The 20,179-nt window shown below is 42.1% G+C and overlaps 1 protein-coding gene across 1 annotated transcript in view; it reads right to left on the bottom strand.

The window, feature by feature from the left end:
• galm (galactose mutarotase) overlaps positions 1-18,809 on the bottom strand; it is a 51,176-nt gene extending 32,367 nt beyond the window's left edge. The window contains exons 1-2 of the mRNA XM_059986408.1: positions 18,455-18,809; positions 16,254-16,408 (exon numbers count right to left, since the gene is read on the bottom strand). Coding sequence (XP_059842391.1) covers positions 16,254-16,408; positions 18,455-18,641 — 342 coding nt within the window. The 5' untranslated portion in view covers positions 18,642-18,809. The remainder of the gene's footprint in view (positions 1-16,253; positions 16,409-18,454) is intronic.
• Positions 18,810-20,179: the final 1,370 nt, after the last annotated feature.

Raw genomic sequence — 20,179 nt, 5'->3', positions numbered from 1 at the left:
CCTGCATCCCTGGATGCTGATTGGAGTAGCAGTACTCCAGAATCTCATTGTCCAGTTGGTGATCACGGAACTACAGGAATATGTCTCAATGATCATCTCTCCTAAGGAAGCCGTGGAACATTTGTTCCATGTCTGTTATCACTGCAATGGACTCAGTTTTGAAGCGCATGAAGACCCCGAACAGAATTACTGAGATCTAAACCATGCAAGAGCACATTGTTCAGTGATAGGCTTTTGAACTGTGCACTTGAATCAAGGGCAATTTGTTTTTGAGCAGATTTCTGGGGTTGGTAAACACCAACATTGGGCGAATAACACACACAAAATACTGGTGGAACACAGCAGGCCAGGCAGCATCTATAGGGAGAAGCACTGTCGACATTTCGGGCCAAGACCCTGCGTCAGGACTAACTGAAAGAAAAGATAGTAAAAGATTTGAAAGTTAGTCCTGAAGATGCTGCCTGACCTGCTGCATTCCACCAGCATTTTGTGTGTGTTGCTTGGTTTTCCAGCATCTGCAGATTTCCTCGTGTTTGAATATTGGGCGAATACCAGTTTTCTTTGTTGGGATCTGGTGGAGGAGTTAACTCAGCATAACTGTTCCTGAAGAGACTCTCCATGTAATGATCTTTCATTTCTGGATTCCTTCTCAATGTGCAACTGAGGGACGTGAGTCAACTAAGGACCTGTCCCCTGTTATTTAGTAGGAATTGTCATAGCGAGCAAAAAGGAAGGTGAGCTACCCAACAGTTTGACTTGCTTTTGCTAAACTCTTTTTCTTTATGATTCGAAGGAAGACCTCATCTTCAATGGAAGATGCCAGCTTATAAGTGACAGATGACCAGCTTGCCTAAATCTGGTTATTCAGAGGTAAATATGTTGTGCACTTAGACTACTTACTAACAATCTTTTCTTTCAAACAGATTCTACTCTCACATGTCTGAAATTACTTGGGGACCCTTTCTCCAGGCTTAAATATGCTGACAGTGGGCTGATGAGCAGCACGAAGGCAGACCTCACCCATGATGACCCAGCCCAGGCCCAGCTGTTGGGCATAAGATGTGAATGACTATGTGCAGCTTCAGGAGTTAAAATTTCATTCGTGTTGCTGGGAATACGGTTGCACTCAATGAGGGTTGCTAAGGGTAAGTAGACCTCCCCACTTATTAACTCTATGACAAATCCATTGGCTTTTCTTTTGGCACTTCTGATCTTCCAGAATATGTATTTAAATGTATGGGGAAACAGAACTTGGTGAATACTGAATATGTCATATAATGTTAATTTTGCCAAAAACACAATGCTCTGATCATCCAATCTCACATATGCTTTTATTTTTTGCTCAGGATTTCCCTTTGGGTAGATGTTGGCTAGAAACATTTAGAGTATGATTTGCCTTGGAAGCCTCTCCTGCATACCACAGTACATGAGGGAGTAGCTACATTTGATGGATGCTCAACTGGCTCACCACTGTGCTCCACTATAGGTGTGCGGGAACCAGTTGTAGCCCAAAGTGTTGGCCTGAAAGAACAGTTGTTATGTGTTGGTCACTGTTGCACTCAGTTAAGTATGTGAGAGCTTTACAGTTTGTTGCTTGGTGTGCTGTTTGAGCACAACACTTAAAACATATTTAGTGCTCCGTTAGAAACCATCTTTGGTCTACAAGCAGTATTTCTCTGAATACTCTGCATTTCCTTAAGGGATAAAGTTTCTTATGGACTGGGCATTGTCTGAAGTTTCTTATGGACTGGGCATTGTCTATCAGGGTTCATGATAGAGTTTTCTACTTCAGTTCCGTTAACTTTGATAGGGGTTTTGGTTTTCCATTCATTTGCTGGAGACCTCTCTTTGAATGAGGTGTTGCTGGAAGTGGAGAGCACAAAACTAGGGCATTTCGCATTTCTCCATGTGGCAGACAAATTGCACAAAGGATGAAAATGACGGATAGGGGGCAAAATGCTTTGTTTTATACTTGAACCCTTCAATTATCCACTGTTCTTTAACAGTGGATAATTCATAAGATGAGCAATTTCTCCACTTTCGGATTTATTCCTCTTGCTGGTTCCAAGAAACTCAGTCCTAGTAGGTAACACTCATTTTTTGCAGTTCTAACAACAGATTTTCAAGCTCTAGTAGCATCCATGGTTCTTTGTGTGAGAGCTTTGGAAAATTATCAAGTCTGCTGAAGAGAGATTCTTCATTTGCCTCTGGACAGCCATTGCATTAGAACAGCCTCTGCCACAGCATTTGTTAACCCTTAGCTGGATTATCAATGTGAACTACTCTAACTCCTCTTGCATGTTGCAGTGACTCCCCACCAAGCCACTTATAGAGAGGTCTAGTTCTTTGGTAGGTTTGAGGTTTAGTCCTTCCACAGCATTGAGAAAGCTTGGATTCCAGGACGGATAACTGGCAGACTGAATGTCAAACACTTTTAGTCCTGCTGTGACCAGGTCTCCTGTGAGGTGCAAGGAAACATCCAATTGCTAAATTGAGATCTTTGGGATAGACACAGTTTAACATGGAAAGTCTGTTAGAACATCACTCCACAATGCTTGTCTAGCAGGAGCCTGTAGAGGTGTAGCAGGTACAGGAGTGAAATTATAAAGGAAATTACAGACACAGTAATGGTGCACTTAAATGTGACTCAACCAGAGATTATAGCAAAAGGTGGAGGAAAAGAAAGTTAATAAAGGCAGGACCAAGACAGCAGCTTGGTTATGGAGTTGAAGACATGCATATAATTCTGAATGAATACTTTGCATCTGTCTTTACAGAAAAGGGATGATTAAGCCATTAATATCATTGAGGACTGTAATGATTTGGAAATGATAGACAGAGAATAGATTTATTAGTGTGCTCAGCAAGTTTAAAAGTGAATTAGTTGTGAAGCCAGGATAAAATGCATCCGAGACTAATGAAAGAAGGGAGGAAATAGGCCAGGTTCTGTCTTTAATTATCCAGTGCTGTTTGACTATAGATGTAATGTTACTGACACAGCACCTTTGTTTAAAAAGGGAGAAAGGGAATGGACTGAACAACAACAGGTCTGACATCAGTCATAGGAAAATTGCTAAGAAAAATTCTGAGGAGTGCATACATCAGCAGTAAGACAGAGACAGGACTGTCAGCATAGTGATCACGCCTGGTGATGTTAATGAATTTTTGAGGTTAACAATGAGTATGAATAAAGTTACAACATTTGATGTAGACTTCATGGAGTTCAGTGAGGTACTTGAGAAAGTCATACACAGCAGATCAACCAAGGAAGCAAATCGTATTTGAAGAAATGTGGAAGGTGACTTAAAAATCTGCCGATTATGAGAAAGCAAAGGTTGTTGAGAATTTTAGTAAAAGGAGGGCTGCATGTATTAGAGTTGTATAAGGCCCTTTGCTCTTTGTGATACATATAAATGATCCAGATTTAAATATAGGAATTGTAATTATGAAGCTTATTAATGGTAGGAAACTTTGTAGTGTCTTGAAGATACAAACAAAACTATCAATGAACTGACTGAGAATGAAAGTGGCAAGCAGAATTCAGTATGGAAAAATGTGTAGTAATGCAAGGCAAATAAGGCAAAGGTAAATGGTCAGGTACCAATAAGTGCAAAAGAACTGAGAGATCTTGAGGTATCATGTCCTCAATCCTTCAAAGTAGTAGATCAGAAACATCGGTCATAAAAACATAGGGATCTTTTCTTTTGTTGATCAAGACAAAGTATACAAGAGCATGTCAGTCATGCTACAACAAGAGAAAAATATAGTTCAGCAGCAGCTAAAATCCTGTACACATTCTGGTCACCATGCTAGGAAGGATATCAACACACACAAAAGGCTGGTGGAACACAGCAGGCCAGGCAGCATCTATAAGGAGAAGCACTGTTGATGTTTCGGGCTGAGACCCTTCACCTGAAACATCGACAGCGCTTCTCCCTATAGATGCTGCCTGGCCTGCTGTGTTCCGCCAGCATTTTGTGTGTGCTGTTGTTTGAATTTCCAGCATCTGCAGATTTCCTCGTGTTTGCTCTAGGAAGGATATGATTGCATTAAAGAGAGTGCAGAGAACACTTACGTGGAAGTTATCTGGGCAGGAGAATTACTTATAGAGAGATTATCTAAGCTGGGCTTGTTTCCATTGGCACAAAAGAGATGCGGAGGATATTTAATGGCATAGAAGTATGAGGGCCCACGCAGTGTAATCAGAAAGGGCTTAGTTCCTTTAGCTGATGGAACAATAATTAGGCAGCACTGATTTAAATTAATTAGTGATAGGATTATAATAATGCTGATGAAAATTATTATGCTCAACAGGGACTGGGGTACTAGAACTTACTACTTTTTCTTTTGCACTACTGATTTAATTTTTCAACCCACACACACATACTGTATTTCAGGTTTTTTTTCTATACTTGTACTGCTATAGATTGTACAATATATTGTACTATATTGTACTGCTGCTGCAAAGTTAACAAATTTCACAACACATGTTGTTTCTGATTCCACGAAACAAAGGTGATGCAGGCAGACCCTCACCACATCTTTAAAGCAGCTACAGGTAGACCTGAAGAGTCATAAATTATGGGACTAAGGACCAAAGGCTAAGAGATGGGATTAGCCTGATGTTCACTTTTGGCTGGCATAATACGACAGACCAAATAGCTTCCTTGTGCACGGGCAATGAAAATTTCTGTTGTTGCATGACAGCTTCCACAGTAGGTTTGCCGATAGTCATTCCTCAACTGACATCACAAAACACCAGAAATGACTATTATCTCATTTTTAATGCAGGAGATTCTGGAGCTGCTGAAAATATAGAGTAACACACACAAACTGCTGGAGGAACGCAGCAGGTCAGACAGCATTTAAGGAGAGGAATAAAGAGTTGACATTTCAGGCTGAAATCGTTCATCAGGACTCTTTATTTCTCTCTATAGATGCTGCCTGATTGCTGAGTTCTTCCAGCATTTTCTGTGTGTTATCTTAGCCTTCCTTGAGGGAGTTTTTAAGTACAAATTAGCTACTGTGATCTTGACATTAATCCATTACTACTGCTCTAAACCATTTCATTGGCTATTACACATTCCAGGGTCCCTTCATACTGTGGAAGCAGCTACACGCCGAATGGAAGATTTGTTTTTTGGCACTGCAATCTATCTTTTTGCAAAGCAATGTAACACAGCTTTGTAAATTAAATCTGCCTACATATGCAAATCCTGTTTGCAACGAGGCGGAAGGCACATGGGTATGTTATCTACAACATCTTGTATTTCCAGTGCAATGCTGTTTTTGTGTGTGGTAAAAGATGTGATATCTGGCATAAATCTACTGAGCAACAGCTAGTGTCAATGTGCAAAATCAATTTGTAGCAGGCTCTCCATGCAATCTGAAGCACCTGTGGTGCACACAATAGAGGTTTGTCAGATCTTCTATTCTAATAGCATATGCTTTTAATGGAAACTTACTTCTAATTGTGCACTTTCTAGGGTTGCAATATCTGTTTAATGACTAAAATGTCATAAACACATGCCAGATGCTGGAAATCCAGTGCAACACACAAAATACTCGAGAATCTCAGGACAGGCGAGAGTGTTTCAGGTGAGACTGTTTATTTCCCTCCATAGATGCTAACTGGCCTGCTGAGTTCCTCAGAGTTGCACCAAAAGGTCAGATTGTTTTTTTTATATCTGTCCAGATCTTGGATATCATAAGACATTTACAAGATTCTGTGCGTTGTTTTCTTTTGTAAACTCCTTAATTCGTTACTCTTGCCTGACTTTTTTTTACCAGCGTTGACTGGTTCTGACAAAATCAAGTCATCAGTCTTGATGAAAGGTCTTGGCTCGAAGAGTCGACTTTTCACTTCCCTCCATAAACGCTGCCTGACCTGCTGAGCTCCTGAAGCACTTTTTTGTGTTGCTCTGTATTTCCAGCATCTGCAGAATCTCGTGTGACAGTGACCATTATGTGCTCACAGTAATCTAAAACAAAAGCCATATACAATACTGTTGTCTTTTTTGCTGCTACTACCACGGTCAAGTCAAATGGAGTAACATTTTCACGCACAACAATCTCAAAAGTCTACAGAGAATGGTGTGAAAAACAGAGCTCATCCAGTGAACAGCAGTTCTGTGGGCAAAGAAGCACCATCCTCTTCAAAATGGCGCTGGAGAACTGCAAAATTATACACTTAACAGTGACTTTATTAGGTACCTAATAAAGTGACCACAGAATGTATGTTCATGGTTTTCTGCTGCTGTAGTCTATCCACTACAAGGTTTGATATGTTGTGTGTTCAGAGAAGCTCTTCTGCATACTACTGTTGTAACACGTGTTTATTTGAGTTACAGTTGCCTTACTGTCAGCTTGAACTAGTCTAGCCATTCTCCTCTGAACTCTCTTATTAATTGAAAAATTATTCCATAGATGATAACAAGATACTGGAGATTCCTGCATCAGATAACATATCTGATGTTGGGCAGAGGCACGCTAGAATTGTGGTTGAAATGACTGCAAAAGAAGAATCTCTCTCCACAGATTATTCCTGTCCTGATAAATATTTCCACAATTACTTTTATTTCAGATTCCAAGTATTCTGTATTTATTCTGTGGCATTTTCTAAAACGTGTTCAGGAGAATTTTCTTGATGCGTGGCCTTACATGCTTAACTAGCAGCATATACTGCTGGGAAATGAGTTGATTTTAATGCAAAAGAAACTCAGCAGGCTAGGTAGCACAGCAAATGGATGAACAACATTCCTGTCAGGACCGTGCATTGAAATATTAAGTTACTGTGGAGAAGGATGATAATGAAACTAGAATAAAAACAATTAACAAGAGAAACTGGATTTAATGAATTGACAGAGGATGTGGTTAGCAAATACTGACAGGTGGATAATTTTTATCATTCACAGGATGTGGGTGACTCAGGCAAGGTCAGTATTATATTGCTCTGCTGTAATTTTCCTTTGAATTGAGTGGCTTGACAGACCATTAGAGGGCAGTTAAAGGTTGACTGATTTCAACAGATTTGCTGTGTACAGGCCATACCTGCACAGATACTTGTTCAGTACACAGTCCTGACATCTGTGTGAAAAAAAAGCAATTGTGGAAATATTCATTGGGCAGGAATAATCTGTGGAGAGAGATACTTCTTATGCAGTCATTTCAACCACAATTCTAGAGTGCCTCTGCCCAACATCAGATATGTTGTCTGATATAGGAATCTGATCGTTGTTCTCCAGATGCTGCCTGTGCTGCAGACTATCTCCAGTATTTTGGTTTCATCTCGGAAATTATTTTTCAATTAGCAATTTAAAGTCTCCCTTTATCTTTACTCTCAATAATTTCTCCTCAGCTCCTGTCTCCTTTGCAGTACCTGGGCTCCCCTAGTGTTTCTGAACTCAGCAGAATAGAGTGAAGGCATTTTTTCCAGTCCTGTACACAACTCTACTGCACCACAACCTCCCTTCAACCACTCCACTCTCTCCACTTCTTCATGATGCACAATACTGGATAAACAGAAATACTCTCCAACTGTATACACTATACACTGTCCTAATCCCTGCCACAAACCAAACTGAGTTCTCTACCCAACTACTCCACCCCTCTGCCTGGCAATTCCCTGAAGGTGAACCAAACACTGTTGTCATATTTAAGCCAAAAATATCTGCCAACTCCATATCCCTTCCATAAAAGAAACCCTCTTTCCATTTTCAGAACAATACCTTATTCCATACCACCTCCATTTACTGATGCTGAAATCCTCACCTATGCCTTTTTTACTTTACTCAGCTGCATTGGCCTTCTTATTGCCTCAAATTTACAAACTGTACCCTTGTTTTAAAGTTCCTCCATGACTTTGTCCTATCTTCTCTCCCAAATTAAAGTCCCTTGAGATTCTTCCCTTCTTGATTCTCATTTACATGTAAGATACTTAGAAGCCAAACATTTGCCTGCTTAGAACCTAAATTCCGTAATTCCATCCCTAACTGCCTCTCCTATTTCCTATAAACCACCTTTCTTGTTAAAAATAAAACTACGCTTTTGATTCTCTGTCCTAATATGTTCTTAGCAGAGAAAATACGACATTGGGATATATAATATCCCTGTCAAACATTCCTGGATATTGTAATTCATTATGGGCCATTTCCAATTACATATTATTTTTCCTGTGTTGTTTTTCCACTTAGTTGAATATCCCCTGGTCAATAAAAATCTATCAATATTACTGAAATCTTCAGTGAAAACATATCCTTTTGGAGGGACAAATGCAGATTTTTATTACCCATCTGCGGAAAAATGCTTTCTCAACTCCACTCCCATCTGATCCAGCTCCAACTTTTGAGATCATGCCAACATTTAATAAAAGTTTAAACATGTAAATAAAGAAATAGATATCAGGGCATGCTGAGCATATGAGATGGCCACTTCTGGTTATTTGAGAGGTAACACTCATTATGGACCGATTAGGCTGAATTACCCACTACTTCGTAGTTTCACCACTACAAATCTAACTCCAAATGTTTGTTCAAATGTTGGACTTAAGGGTTATAATACAGTTTGCTCAGATACATTAAAAAGTGGTATTGCACATTTGCTGGTAACCCCGCTCCTTCGATGTCAAAATGCAGCCCAAACTTGCAAATACAGAGTTACTGCAGGTGGGTGTACTGTTCAACTGCACTTATAAACGTAACATTTCGGAATGACTCAAAGCCACAAACACTGTGGCCTGACATTTGTATTACTTGCTACCACTGCATATTTTTCAATGATTCTAGAAATAAGTTCTCATAAAGCACCGATATAGAGACGAACCAATGTTTCTATATTCTTATTGTCATGTAACCCTACATGTGCACCCATATGCTTTCTGAACTGCAAATACATGCAGTGGTGTTTGGAGGGAGTTACAGTCTTCTGTAAATGCTAGCACCGCACTTACCCCGAGTACTGGAGACAGGAAGATGCCAGAAGTTTCCTCTTTACTTATTAAGATATAGAAAGCTTTTCAGCCCATCACATCCAAATCTATCTGTCATTTTCCTCCTCCCCTTACTTGCCTTTATTCCTACAACTTCTCTCCCATCCCCTACAACTCCTTCTGACTATTTGACAATATGGGTTAAGGTTATGGCACGCAATTAACCTGTCAGCCTATGGTTGGGATATGGGAAGAAACTGGAACACCCAGCAGAACACAAATGGGGAGAAGGTACAAATTCCACACAGAAAGCAGACAGTAATAATCAAAACAGAGGCCTTGAAGCAGTGAGTCTGTAGCCTGGCTATGTCCAAAGTACTAAGTTTATCCCACCATGTTCTCAGCCTGTGGACAGTGTGCCTGCTCTTCTACTTTAACCCTTGTGTCCAAAAATTCTAGGAGATCCTCATCTTCACCCAGCAGTCTCCAAATACATTAAAGTATCTTTCATTACTCCCAATTCTAACAATGTGATGTCACTTATCAGATTCTCATTCTCCTTTGATCTTTAAGAGGGGGCCAATCTCTCCGTGATCCCTGACGCTCTCCTCAATTGCTCCAGGAACCACTGTGCTTCTGTGATACTTCCCAATGTGAGCACATGAAATACAACTTGTTTGCACTTGAAAGGCAAAAAGCAAATTAGTTGTAGTGTATGTATGAATGTCCCACAGTTGTGAAAGGCTAGGTTTTAGTACAAGACTTTTCACTGATTACTGCAACACCCTATATTGCTCATACCACCCTCCCCAACACCAAAAAAACTTCCCTCTCATTGGGAGCAGCCCCTTACAAGGAATGAACTAACAAAACTTGGAAATGTTAATGACATTTCTGCATCATTGCTAAATCCAGGGACTCCATACCCCCACTGCACTGTGGGCATTAAGGATCAGTCTAAGGACTGCAGCAGCTCACCACCTTCTGAAGGACAATTTGGAATGGACAATAAATGCTCACCCAGCCAGTGATGCCAAATCAGACATATGATTTTTGAAAATGTCTTGCTTTCACTTACATTCTTCCCATTCTACTCTTTACCTTCAGGTTTGTTTTTCTTTTCAGCTATGCATGTAGATACTCAGCAGGTGTAGACATATCAAGACGTACAAAAAAGCTGGATGAACTCAGCAGGTCAGGCAGCATCCGTTGAAAGAAGCAGTCAACGTTTTGGGTCGAGACCCTTCATCAGGACTAAAGGAGGAGGAGGCAGGGGCCCTATAAAGAAGGCGGGGGGAGGGTGAAAACCGATCAGAGGAAAGATCAAGGGGTGGGGGAGGGGATAGGCAGGAGTTGAAGAAGGAATCTAAGGGGAAAGCACTATGGATAGTAGAAGAAGGCAGAGTCATGAGAGGTGATAGGCAGCTAGAAGTGGAGACAGAGTAGAGGTGGGATGGGGAAGGGAGAGGGAGGGAATTACTGGAAGTTGAAGAATTCAATGTTCATACCAAGGGGCTGGAGACTACCCAGACGGTATATGGGATGTTGTTCCTCCAACTGAAGTTTGGCCTCATCATGGCAGTAGAGGAGGCCATGTATGGACATATCCGAATGGGAATGAGAGGGAGAGTTGAAGTGAGTGGCAACCGGGAGATCCTGTCTGTTGTGGCAGATGGAGTGTAGGTGCTTGACGAAGCGGTCCCCCAGTCTGCGTCGGGTCTCGCCGATGTAGAGGAGGCTGCACCGAGAGCACCGGATACAATAGGTGGAGAAATGTGGTATGTAGAAAGCCAAAAGTTAGGTAGTTAGGATTATGAGAGTGCAGTTACAAGTCTGTTCAAAACCCCCTAATGTTACTTCTGTCCCCACTCAATCAGTTTATAAAACCACATGCCTCCATTAAAACCACTTCCCGAGTACAGAAGGCAGCAGCAGGTCAGTATGCTGAAAAAGAGCTTTGACCAGTGGCCAAACTGGACATCAGGAGTTTTGAGAGGACGTAACTTCAATCAAATTCACTGCCCGAGTACTAAAGGTAGCAGCGGGTCAGTTCAGTGCAAAAAAAGGTGGGGGGGGGGTGACCTGACAGAGGAACATTAGAACATTAAAAAACCTTTTGACAAGAACAGGCCTTTCGGCCCAACAAAGCTTGCAAAACTCCTATTCACATAGTGTGTTGAAATAACCATCGAGTTTAGATTTAAAAGTCTCTAAGGTACTACTCTCAACTAAACAACTAGGTAGTTTGTTCCATCTGTCCACAACTTGCTCTTTTGTGCTATGGAGGCTAGTACCCAAGATGGAACTGATTAACTTTACAAATTTCTGTGACTTTTTTCAGTCCTGTACGGTAGCTTCCTGCCCCCCATACTCCATACCAGAGAGTGATGCAGCCTGTCAGAATGTTCTCCATTGTACCTCTATAGAAATTTGAGTGTTTTAGTTGACAAACCAAATCTCCTCAAACTCATAATGAAATTTAGCCAGTCTTGCCTTCTTTGTAGCTGCATCGACATGTTGGGACCAGGTTACATCCTCAGAGATCTTGAATTTGCTCACTCTCTCCACTTTTGATCACTCTATGAGGATTGGTACGTGTTCCTTATCTTACCCTTTGTGAAGTCCACAATCAGCTCCTTTGTCTTACTGACATTGCAAGGTTATTGCTGCAACCCCACTCAAAGAGCTGGTATATCTCACTCCTATACGCCCTCTCATCTCCATCTGAGATTCTACCAACAATGGTTGTATCACCAACAAATGTATACATGGTATTTGAGCTACACTTAGCCATGCAGGTATAGAGGGAGTGGAGCAGTGGGCTAAGCACTCACCCTTGAAGTATGCCAGTGTTGATCGTCAGCGAGGAGATACTATCACCAATCTGCAGAGATTGTGGTCTTCTGATTATGAAGTCGAGGATCCAATTGCAGAGGGAGGGACAGGGGCCAGGTTCTGTAGCTTTTTGATCAGGACTGTAGGAATGATGGTGTTAAACGCTGAGCTAAGGTCAATGAACAGCATCCTGACATAGGCGTTTGTATTGTCCTAGTGATCCAAAGCTACGTGAAGAGCCATTGAGATGGTGTCTGCCATCTTTTGTGGCGATAGGTATATTGCAGTGGGTCCAGATCCTTGCTGAGGTAGGGGTGCATTCTAGCCAGGACTGAACTCTCAATGTATTTCATCATTATATGCCAGTGATTTGGATGATGGAATTGATGGGTTTGTTGCAAAGTTTGCTGACAATATGAAGATAAGTGGAGGTTCAGGCAGTTTTGAGGAATACAGAGCTACAGAAGGACTTATACAGATTAGGAGAATGAGCCAAGAAATGGCAGATGGAATACAGTGCCGGGAAATGTATGGTCATGCACTTCAGTAAAAGAAATGAAAGGGTTGACTATTTTCTAAATGGAGAGAAAATACAAAATACTGAAGCGCAAAGGGACTTGGGAGTCCTTGTGCAGGATTCCCTAAAGGTTAATTTGCAAGTTGAATCTGTGGTGAGGAAGGCAAATGCGATATTAGCATTCATTTCAAGGGGACTAGAATATAAGAGCAAGATGTAATGTTGTAATTTTATAAAGCACTGGTGATGCCTCACTTGGAGTATTGTGAGAAGTTTTGGGGGCTCATCCTAGAAAGGATGTGCTGAAACTGGAGAGGGTTTAAAGGAAGTTCACAAAGATGATTCCAGGATTGAATAGCTTGTCAAAAAAAAGTGCTTGTTGGCTCTGGCCTTTATTCTCTATAATTCAGAAAATTGAGGGGTGTCCTTATTGAAACCTAACAAATGGTGGAAGGCTTTGATGGAGGAGATGTGGAAAGATGTTTCTTATGGTGGGAGAGTCCCATGACCAGAGGACACAGCATCAGAATAGAGGGACGTCCTTTAAGAACAGAGATGAAGAGGAATTTCTTTAGCCAGAGAGTGGTGAATCTGTGGAATTCTTTGCCACAGGCAGCTGTGGAGGCCAAGTCTTTGTGTATATTTAAGGCACAGGTTGATAGATTCTTGATTGGTCAGAACATGAAGAGATACAGGGAGTAGGCAGGAGTTTCATGATGATGAAATGACCGAGCAGACTCAATGGGCTGAATAGCCTAATTCTGCCCCTATATCTTATGGTCTTGTGGTTATCTCCTATCTTCTTGTGCTCATTTATGGGAACCAACTGTTAATTTATATGCAAACCCATATATGCTCAAGTTATTGAACTCCTGGAGAGATCCAGGACATTAATGGGAGTAAAACTAGTGGATGTAACCATATAACCATATAATAATCACAGCACGGAAACAGGCCATCTTGGCCCTCCTAGTCCGTGCCGAACCCTTAATCTCACCTAGTCCCACCTACCCGCACTCAGCCCATAACCCTCCACTCCTTTCCTGTCCATATACCTATCCAATTTTACCTTAAATGACACAACCGAACTGGCCTCTACTACTTCTACAGGAAGCTCATTCCACACAGCTATCACTCTTTGAGTAAAGAAATACCCCCTCGTGTTTCCCTTAAACTTCTGCCCCCTAACTCTCAAATCATGTCCTCTAGTTTGAACCTCCCCTACTCTCAATGGAAACAGCCTGTTCACGTCAACTCTATCTATCCCTCTCAAAATTTTAAATACCTCGATCAAATCCCCCCTCAACCTTCTACGCTCCAATGAATAGAGACCTAACTTGTTCAACCTTTCTCTGTAACTTAATTGCTGAAACCCAGGTAACATCCTAGTAAATCGTCTCTGCACTCTCTCTAATTTATTGATATCTTTCCTATAATTCGGTGACCAGAACTACACACAATATTCCAAATTTGGCCTTACCAATGCCTTGTACAACTTTAGCATTACATCCCAACTTCTGTACTCAATGCTTTGATTTATAAAGGCCAGCATTCCAAAAGCCCTCTTCACCACCTTATCTACATGAGACTCCACTTTCAGGGAACTATGCACAGTTATTCCTAGTTCTCTCTGTTCCTCTGCATTCCTCAATGCCCTACCATTTACTCTGCATGTTCTATTTGGATTATTCCTGCCAAAATGTAGAACCTCACACTTCTCAGCATTAAACTCCATCTGCCAACGTTCAGCCCATTCTTCTAACTGGCATAAATCTCCCTGCAAGCTTTGAAGATCCACCTCATTATCCACAACACCTCCTACCTTAGTATCATCGGCATACTTACTAATCCAATTTACCACCCCATCATCCTGATCATTTATGTATATTACAAACAACATTGGGCCCAAAACAGATCCCTGAGGCACCCTGCTAGTCACCGACAAAGTTCCACATGGAAGGTTAGTTAAGAAGGTTCAGTCGTTAGGTATTAATGCTGGAGTAATAAAATGGATTCAACAGTGGCTAGATGGGAGATGCCAGAGAGTAGTGGTGGATAATTGTTTATCGGGATGGATGTAGGAAATGTTTTTTGCTCTAAGTGAGCACAGTAAGCAAATTAAATGTCAGGAATATCAGTATCGGGCATAATTCAGTTTATTGACATGAGACAACAGATGCTCTAATCTGGAACAGGCAGAGGTAAGTTCAGCGGAGATGCATGAGGGCAAGTTTGTTTTTGCACAGAGTGGTGGGGCCAGGTTTTGTGGTATACTTAGAGTGACACACACACACACTCACTCTCTTCTGGTTAATGGGGCCGTCAGTTAATCAGGGCATTTACCATCAATCAAAAGAACATGCCAGTGTACACTGAATGATTTCTTCTATCGATAACTATTAGGAACTAATACACAGTTCTATAGTATGGTAGTTGTTTGGGTAGTGTTCAAATTTGTCCTGAATTTCATTCAAATACATAATTTGTTACTCGGTTAAATGGTAGTTTGTCATTTTTAAACCTTTTTAACTATTTCCCGATGTAACCAAATTAACTGAAATCTACTGTACATCGGGACCAGTACATTTTGGTCCAGTTAAGCAATTGCCCCAATTAGCAGAAGTTTTATGGAAATAGTTAAAATGGTATAAAAAAGACAAGTACTGCACACAAAATGCTGGAGACCAAGCCAGGCAAAAATTTATGGAAAAGTGTAAACAATCAACGTTTTCGGCCAAGACCCTTCATTAATCCTGATGAATTGTCTTTACCCTTTTTCATAGATGATAGTTGGCCTGCTGATTTCCTCCAGCATTTTCTGTGTATTACTTTGATTTCCAGCGTCTGCAGATTTCTCGTTTGTGATTAAAAACAAGACAAACTGAGTATCAAATAATGTATTTAAATGTAATACAGAACAAATTAGAACACTACCAGTACTATAAAACTGTGTAATAATTCCTAATAGTTATCAGCAGAAAAATTCATCCAATGTACACAATTGACAAAATCACTGGAAACACCTAGAGCAGGAAATGCTATCACACAATGCTATCGACGATTGCATCCTCCACACCTTCACTTCCAGTGTTAACATTCAAATTGATTGTTGATGCCCTCAAGTTCTTTGTAGGTCCTCACTTGTTGAAGTAGTGAAATAGTTTCATTTCCATTCTTGGCCGTATCTGGCATCTCCAAGCCTGAATGCTTGAAATCACAGTAAGCAAAATTGTTTGTAATTGTCTTACTGCTTATTTCTCACCAACAAAATCATTATCGACAAAAAAATCAGTGACAAAAATCACTGTTTTTGAACACAAAAACAAGCAACTGACACTACTTAAAAATTGTTCACTCTACGCACAGTTCACATCTAACAGCCACACAAGTTCACGTGACTGAGATCTCCCAAGTACCCAAAAAGAAAGATTGTGCTTACTATAGTGAGCACATTGATTCTTGAGAAGGCAGATTTTGCTGTATAACGAAAGATTAAGATAACTGCATCTACATTCTTTAGTTTTTACATACATGATGATTTTGTGACTATCTGCATTGTGTTCTGTGTTTTGCAGCTTGGCCTCCAGAGGAATGACGTTTTATTTAGCTGCATACACATATATGGTTGAATGACAGTGAACTTGAACTTGAGTATCTGGATTCCACACTCTCAAATCTGTTGCATATTTCATTGTTGATCTCTTTATTTATGAGTTGTCTTGAATTTCGTTTTCCTGTCCCACATCTCCTACATGCCTTTCTTCCTTTTGCGCACAAGAACCAGTTCTGTCCAGTTACACTGCTTAACTTTAATCTTCTTAACAGCTATGCAGGAAAACACATAGCTTGCTAGTGCAGATAGGGACTATGAGGAAGCTGGCATTTGATCTCTACACGATAGAGGTCAGCACACCAAAACCAATCCTATAACATTAACAGCTCTTATCAGCCAGTACAGTAATAAATGAGGCTTACCTTGTCAAATCCTTTCAGGCCACCATGTATACTATTAGGCCCATTATTAATGGGCAGTTGATAATCCTTCCCATCTATGCTGAATTTCCCTTTTGCAATTCTGTTGGCAACACGGCCAATCACTGCCCCAAAGTAGGGATGCTTGTTGATGTAGCCTACAAAGGCAAATGAAACAGTTGTCGTTTTTGACGATAACAATTTTATGTTCTTTACAAGTTACACTGTTTTCCTCCCTTCCTCCCCTCTACTAAGTGTTATTGTGTCCAAGCAATGAGCAATGGGAGCCATTCAGATTTTTCTTGAGCTCACTTGCAAGGCCATGCATATCAACCATCACTTGCCCCACTAATGAAGGGAAAGCTCTGACTCTCTGAACTATTGTAATTCTTCTATTGAAGGTACCAGTGTAACGGAAGAGGGAGTTTCAGGATTTGGATTCTTAAATCATGTTATATACTTTTCCCTACTTTCTTTTCACATTGTATGTCAATGAACTAGATAATGGAATTGATGTCTTTGTGGGCAAGTTTGAGGATGGAGGGAGTGTTGAGGAAGCAAGGATCTGCAGAAGGGTTTGGACATTGTAGGAGAATTGTCAAGGAGTGGCAGATGGAATACAGCGTAGGGAAGTGTACGGCCCCCATCTTTCTACTTTTCTCAGGGATAGCTCCCTATGCAACTCCCTTCTCCATTCATCCCTCCCTACTGATCTCCCTCCCGGCACTTATCCTTGCAAATTGAACAAGTGCCACACCTGCCCCTACACCTCCTCGCTCACTACCACTGTTGGGGTCATTTACTGTGTCCAGTGCTCCCGGTGTAGCTTCCTGTATATTGGTGACCAAACGTAGATTGGTAGACCATCTTGCCAAGCACCTATGCTCCATCCACCGGAAGAAGTCACATCTCCCCGTAGCCACATATTTTAATTCCACCTTCCATTCCCATATGCCAATCCATGGCCTCCTTTACTGCCATGATGAGGCCATACTCAGGTTGGAGGAACAACACCTTCTATTCCGTCTAGGAAACTTCTAACCTGTTGACATGAACATCAACTTCTTTAACTTATGGTAATGCCCCTCCCCCCTCTCACTTATCTCCTTGCCAGTTTACTGTCTCCCTCTGGTGCCTCTCCCCCCTTTTCTTTCTTCCATGGTCTTCTGTCCTCTATCAGACTACCCCTACTCCACCCCTGTATCTTTTTCACTATTCAACTTCCCAGCTCTTTACATCAACCCCCTCCCTCCTGGTTTCACCTATCACCTGGTATTTCCCTCTCCCCTCGTCCCCACCTTTTAAATCTACTCATCTTTTTTTTCTTCAGTCCTGCCAAAGGGTCTCAGCCCAAAACGTCAACTGTACTTTTTTCCATAGATGCTGCCTGGCCTGTTGAGTTCCTCCAGCATTTTGTGTGTGTTGGTCGATCTAATGCTGATGGTTTATAAGGCATTAGTGGGACCACACTTGGGAGTACTTTAGGCTGTTTTTGGTCCCTTATCTAAGAAAAGATGCACTGGCACTGGAACTGGAGAGGGTCCAGAAGAGGCTCTGATCCTGGGAATGAACAGGCTAACTAAGTGTTTGATGGCTCTCGGTTTATACTCGCTGGAGTTTAGATGAATGGGGGGAGGGGAGAGATCTCATTAAAACCTATCAAATATTGAAAGACCTATATGCGAAGAGAATGGTTCCTACAGTGAGAGAATCTAGGACCAGAGGGCACAGCCTCAGAGTAGGACATCCCTTTAGAGTAGAGATGAAGAGGAATTTCTTTATCTGTGGAATTCATTACCACAGTTTGCTGTGGCAGCCAAGTCATTGGATATATTTAAAGCAGAGGTTGATAGGTTCTTGATTGATAAGGACTCCAACAGTTATGGGAAGGCGGCAGAGGAATGAGGTTGAGAAGGCAAATAAACCAGTCATGATGGAATAAAGATTCAATGGGCCAGGCATCCTAATTCTGCTACTAGGTCTTATTATCTAAAGGTGCTTTATTTCATGTAACCTGGAGGTGCTAGAGATGGTAGCATCTCCATCACTTTGCTCTTGGCAACTGTGTATCATCAATGGTCAACAACTCTGGAGAATAGGGACACCATGCAGTGCGCACATGGCCCATATATGAAGGGTTGCTGGGTAGCCCTAACCCTCAGGGTAATGCCAACAGTGGTCGGGGGACTTTGGTGGGGGCCCACCTTCGAGGGTGTCGAAACCCAGGATGATGTCCGCTGTCTGGCCCCGCCGGTCCTTGGTCTCCAGGCCCGTCACTATGGCGCCGAACGACTGAACGCGGAGCGACACCGAGTCGGATCGCAGCAGGAAGCGGCGCACACGCCCGCCGTCGGGCAGCGCACCGAACTCCTCGCCGCTGACCTGAGTCATGGCGGGCGCCCGTTACCCGGCGACCCGGCCGGCCGACCGACCTCGCACTGCCAACTTAGTTCGCAAGTTTACTTCTTTAAAATCTGTTCAACCCACGGCTAACTGTAGGAGCAACTATCCACGGTCCGGCAGGATTTCCAGAGTGACGTGGATTGCCCCACTTGCTGTACTTTCGACTGCCGCCTGCGCATGGCAAACATCCTGCCAGGCCGCCTGATGGGAATTATCGCGTCGGTGCAGAGGCACAGTGAAAAGTTTGCAGCAGCACGGGTACGCAGATTCGAACAACACACAGAAAATAAATTCATACAAAAGTCAGTGGAATGCAGGGCGTAGGGAAGAAGATAGACAAGTCGGTGGTAGTGGTTCACGAGGTGGTCTACAGTGTTCCATTGCTGAGGTAGAATTAGGATTTTGTAGATCTCTTCAAGAGCCTGATTGTTGGAAGAAACTGGCTGTTCCTGAATCTGGGCTTGTTGGACTTCCGCTTCTGTACTCGCTGTTTGATGGTACAGTGAGAAGAGAGTATTATCTGGACCGTGGTGGTTCTTGGTGATGAATGCCATGTTCTTGAGGCAGTTCCTTGTAGAGGTGGTTGCAGTGATGGAGTGGACTATGCCTGCAACATGCTGGGCTGAGCCACTACTCTGAAGTTTCTTGCATTCCAGGGTGTTGGGATTGCTGTGCGAAGTGGTGACAGAACCGATCTGGAGTGGGGCATGCATATTTGATGGGAAGGTGAAAGGGGGGAAAAGGGATTCTCCTTGCCTGCCCATCCCCTCCCTCCGGTGCTCCTGCCCCCCTTTTTTTCCCTCCGTGGCCTTCTGCCCTCTCCTATTGGACTCCCCCTTCTCCAGCCCTGTATGTCTTTCACCAATCAACTTCCCAGCTCCACCCCTCCTGTCCGGGTTTCACCTATCACATTGTGTTTCTCCCTCCCCTCTCCCTTCGCCACCCCACCTTTTAGATCTACTCCTCATCTCTTTTTCTCCAGTCCTGCAAAGGGTCCCAGCCTGAAATGTTGTTGACTGTATTCTTTTCCATAAATGCTACCTGGCCTGCAGAGTTCTTCCAGCGTTTTGTGTGTGTTGCTTGGATTTCCAGCATCTGCAGATTTTCTCTTGTTTGTGATTGCTTCTTCTGATTCAGAACCTGCTGCAGAGGATACAACCTCTCTTACCTGCTTCACCATTCAAAGAAACATTCTTTTCCTGCAGTAATGGCGTTATCCCTTGACATCCAAAAATATATTGTTTTTTTTTCTCTTTAATATAGTCAGCAAATAAATGCTAATTGCATTTTTTAGCTAGAGTACAATCTGGATGGAAAAAATAAACTCTGTTGTTCTGAATGGCACGTAGAGTTCTGAACCTGGATTCTAGACATCCCACCCAGTGGGAAAACTCAGCTCTTGCATCTACCCTGTCAAGCTCCTTAAGGATTGTAAATGAGATACAATTATTCTAGACTCAAGAGTGCAGGTTTGATTTACTTAATCTCTTTAAGTAACAGCCTGCCTTTCCAAGAATCAATGTGGC

This window comes from Hypanus sabinus, chromosome 12 (genome assembly GCF_030144855.1).
Source record: "Hypanus sabinus isolate sHypSab1 chromosome 12, sHypSab1.hap1, whole genome shotgun sequence".
NCBI lineage: Eukaryota > Metazoa > Chordata > Chondrichthyes > Myliobatiformes > Dasyatidae > Hypanus > Hypanus sabinus.
Note: the sequence above shows the minus strand (reverse complement) of the source record. Positions and strands in the feature narration are given on the sequence as shown.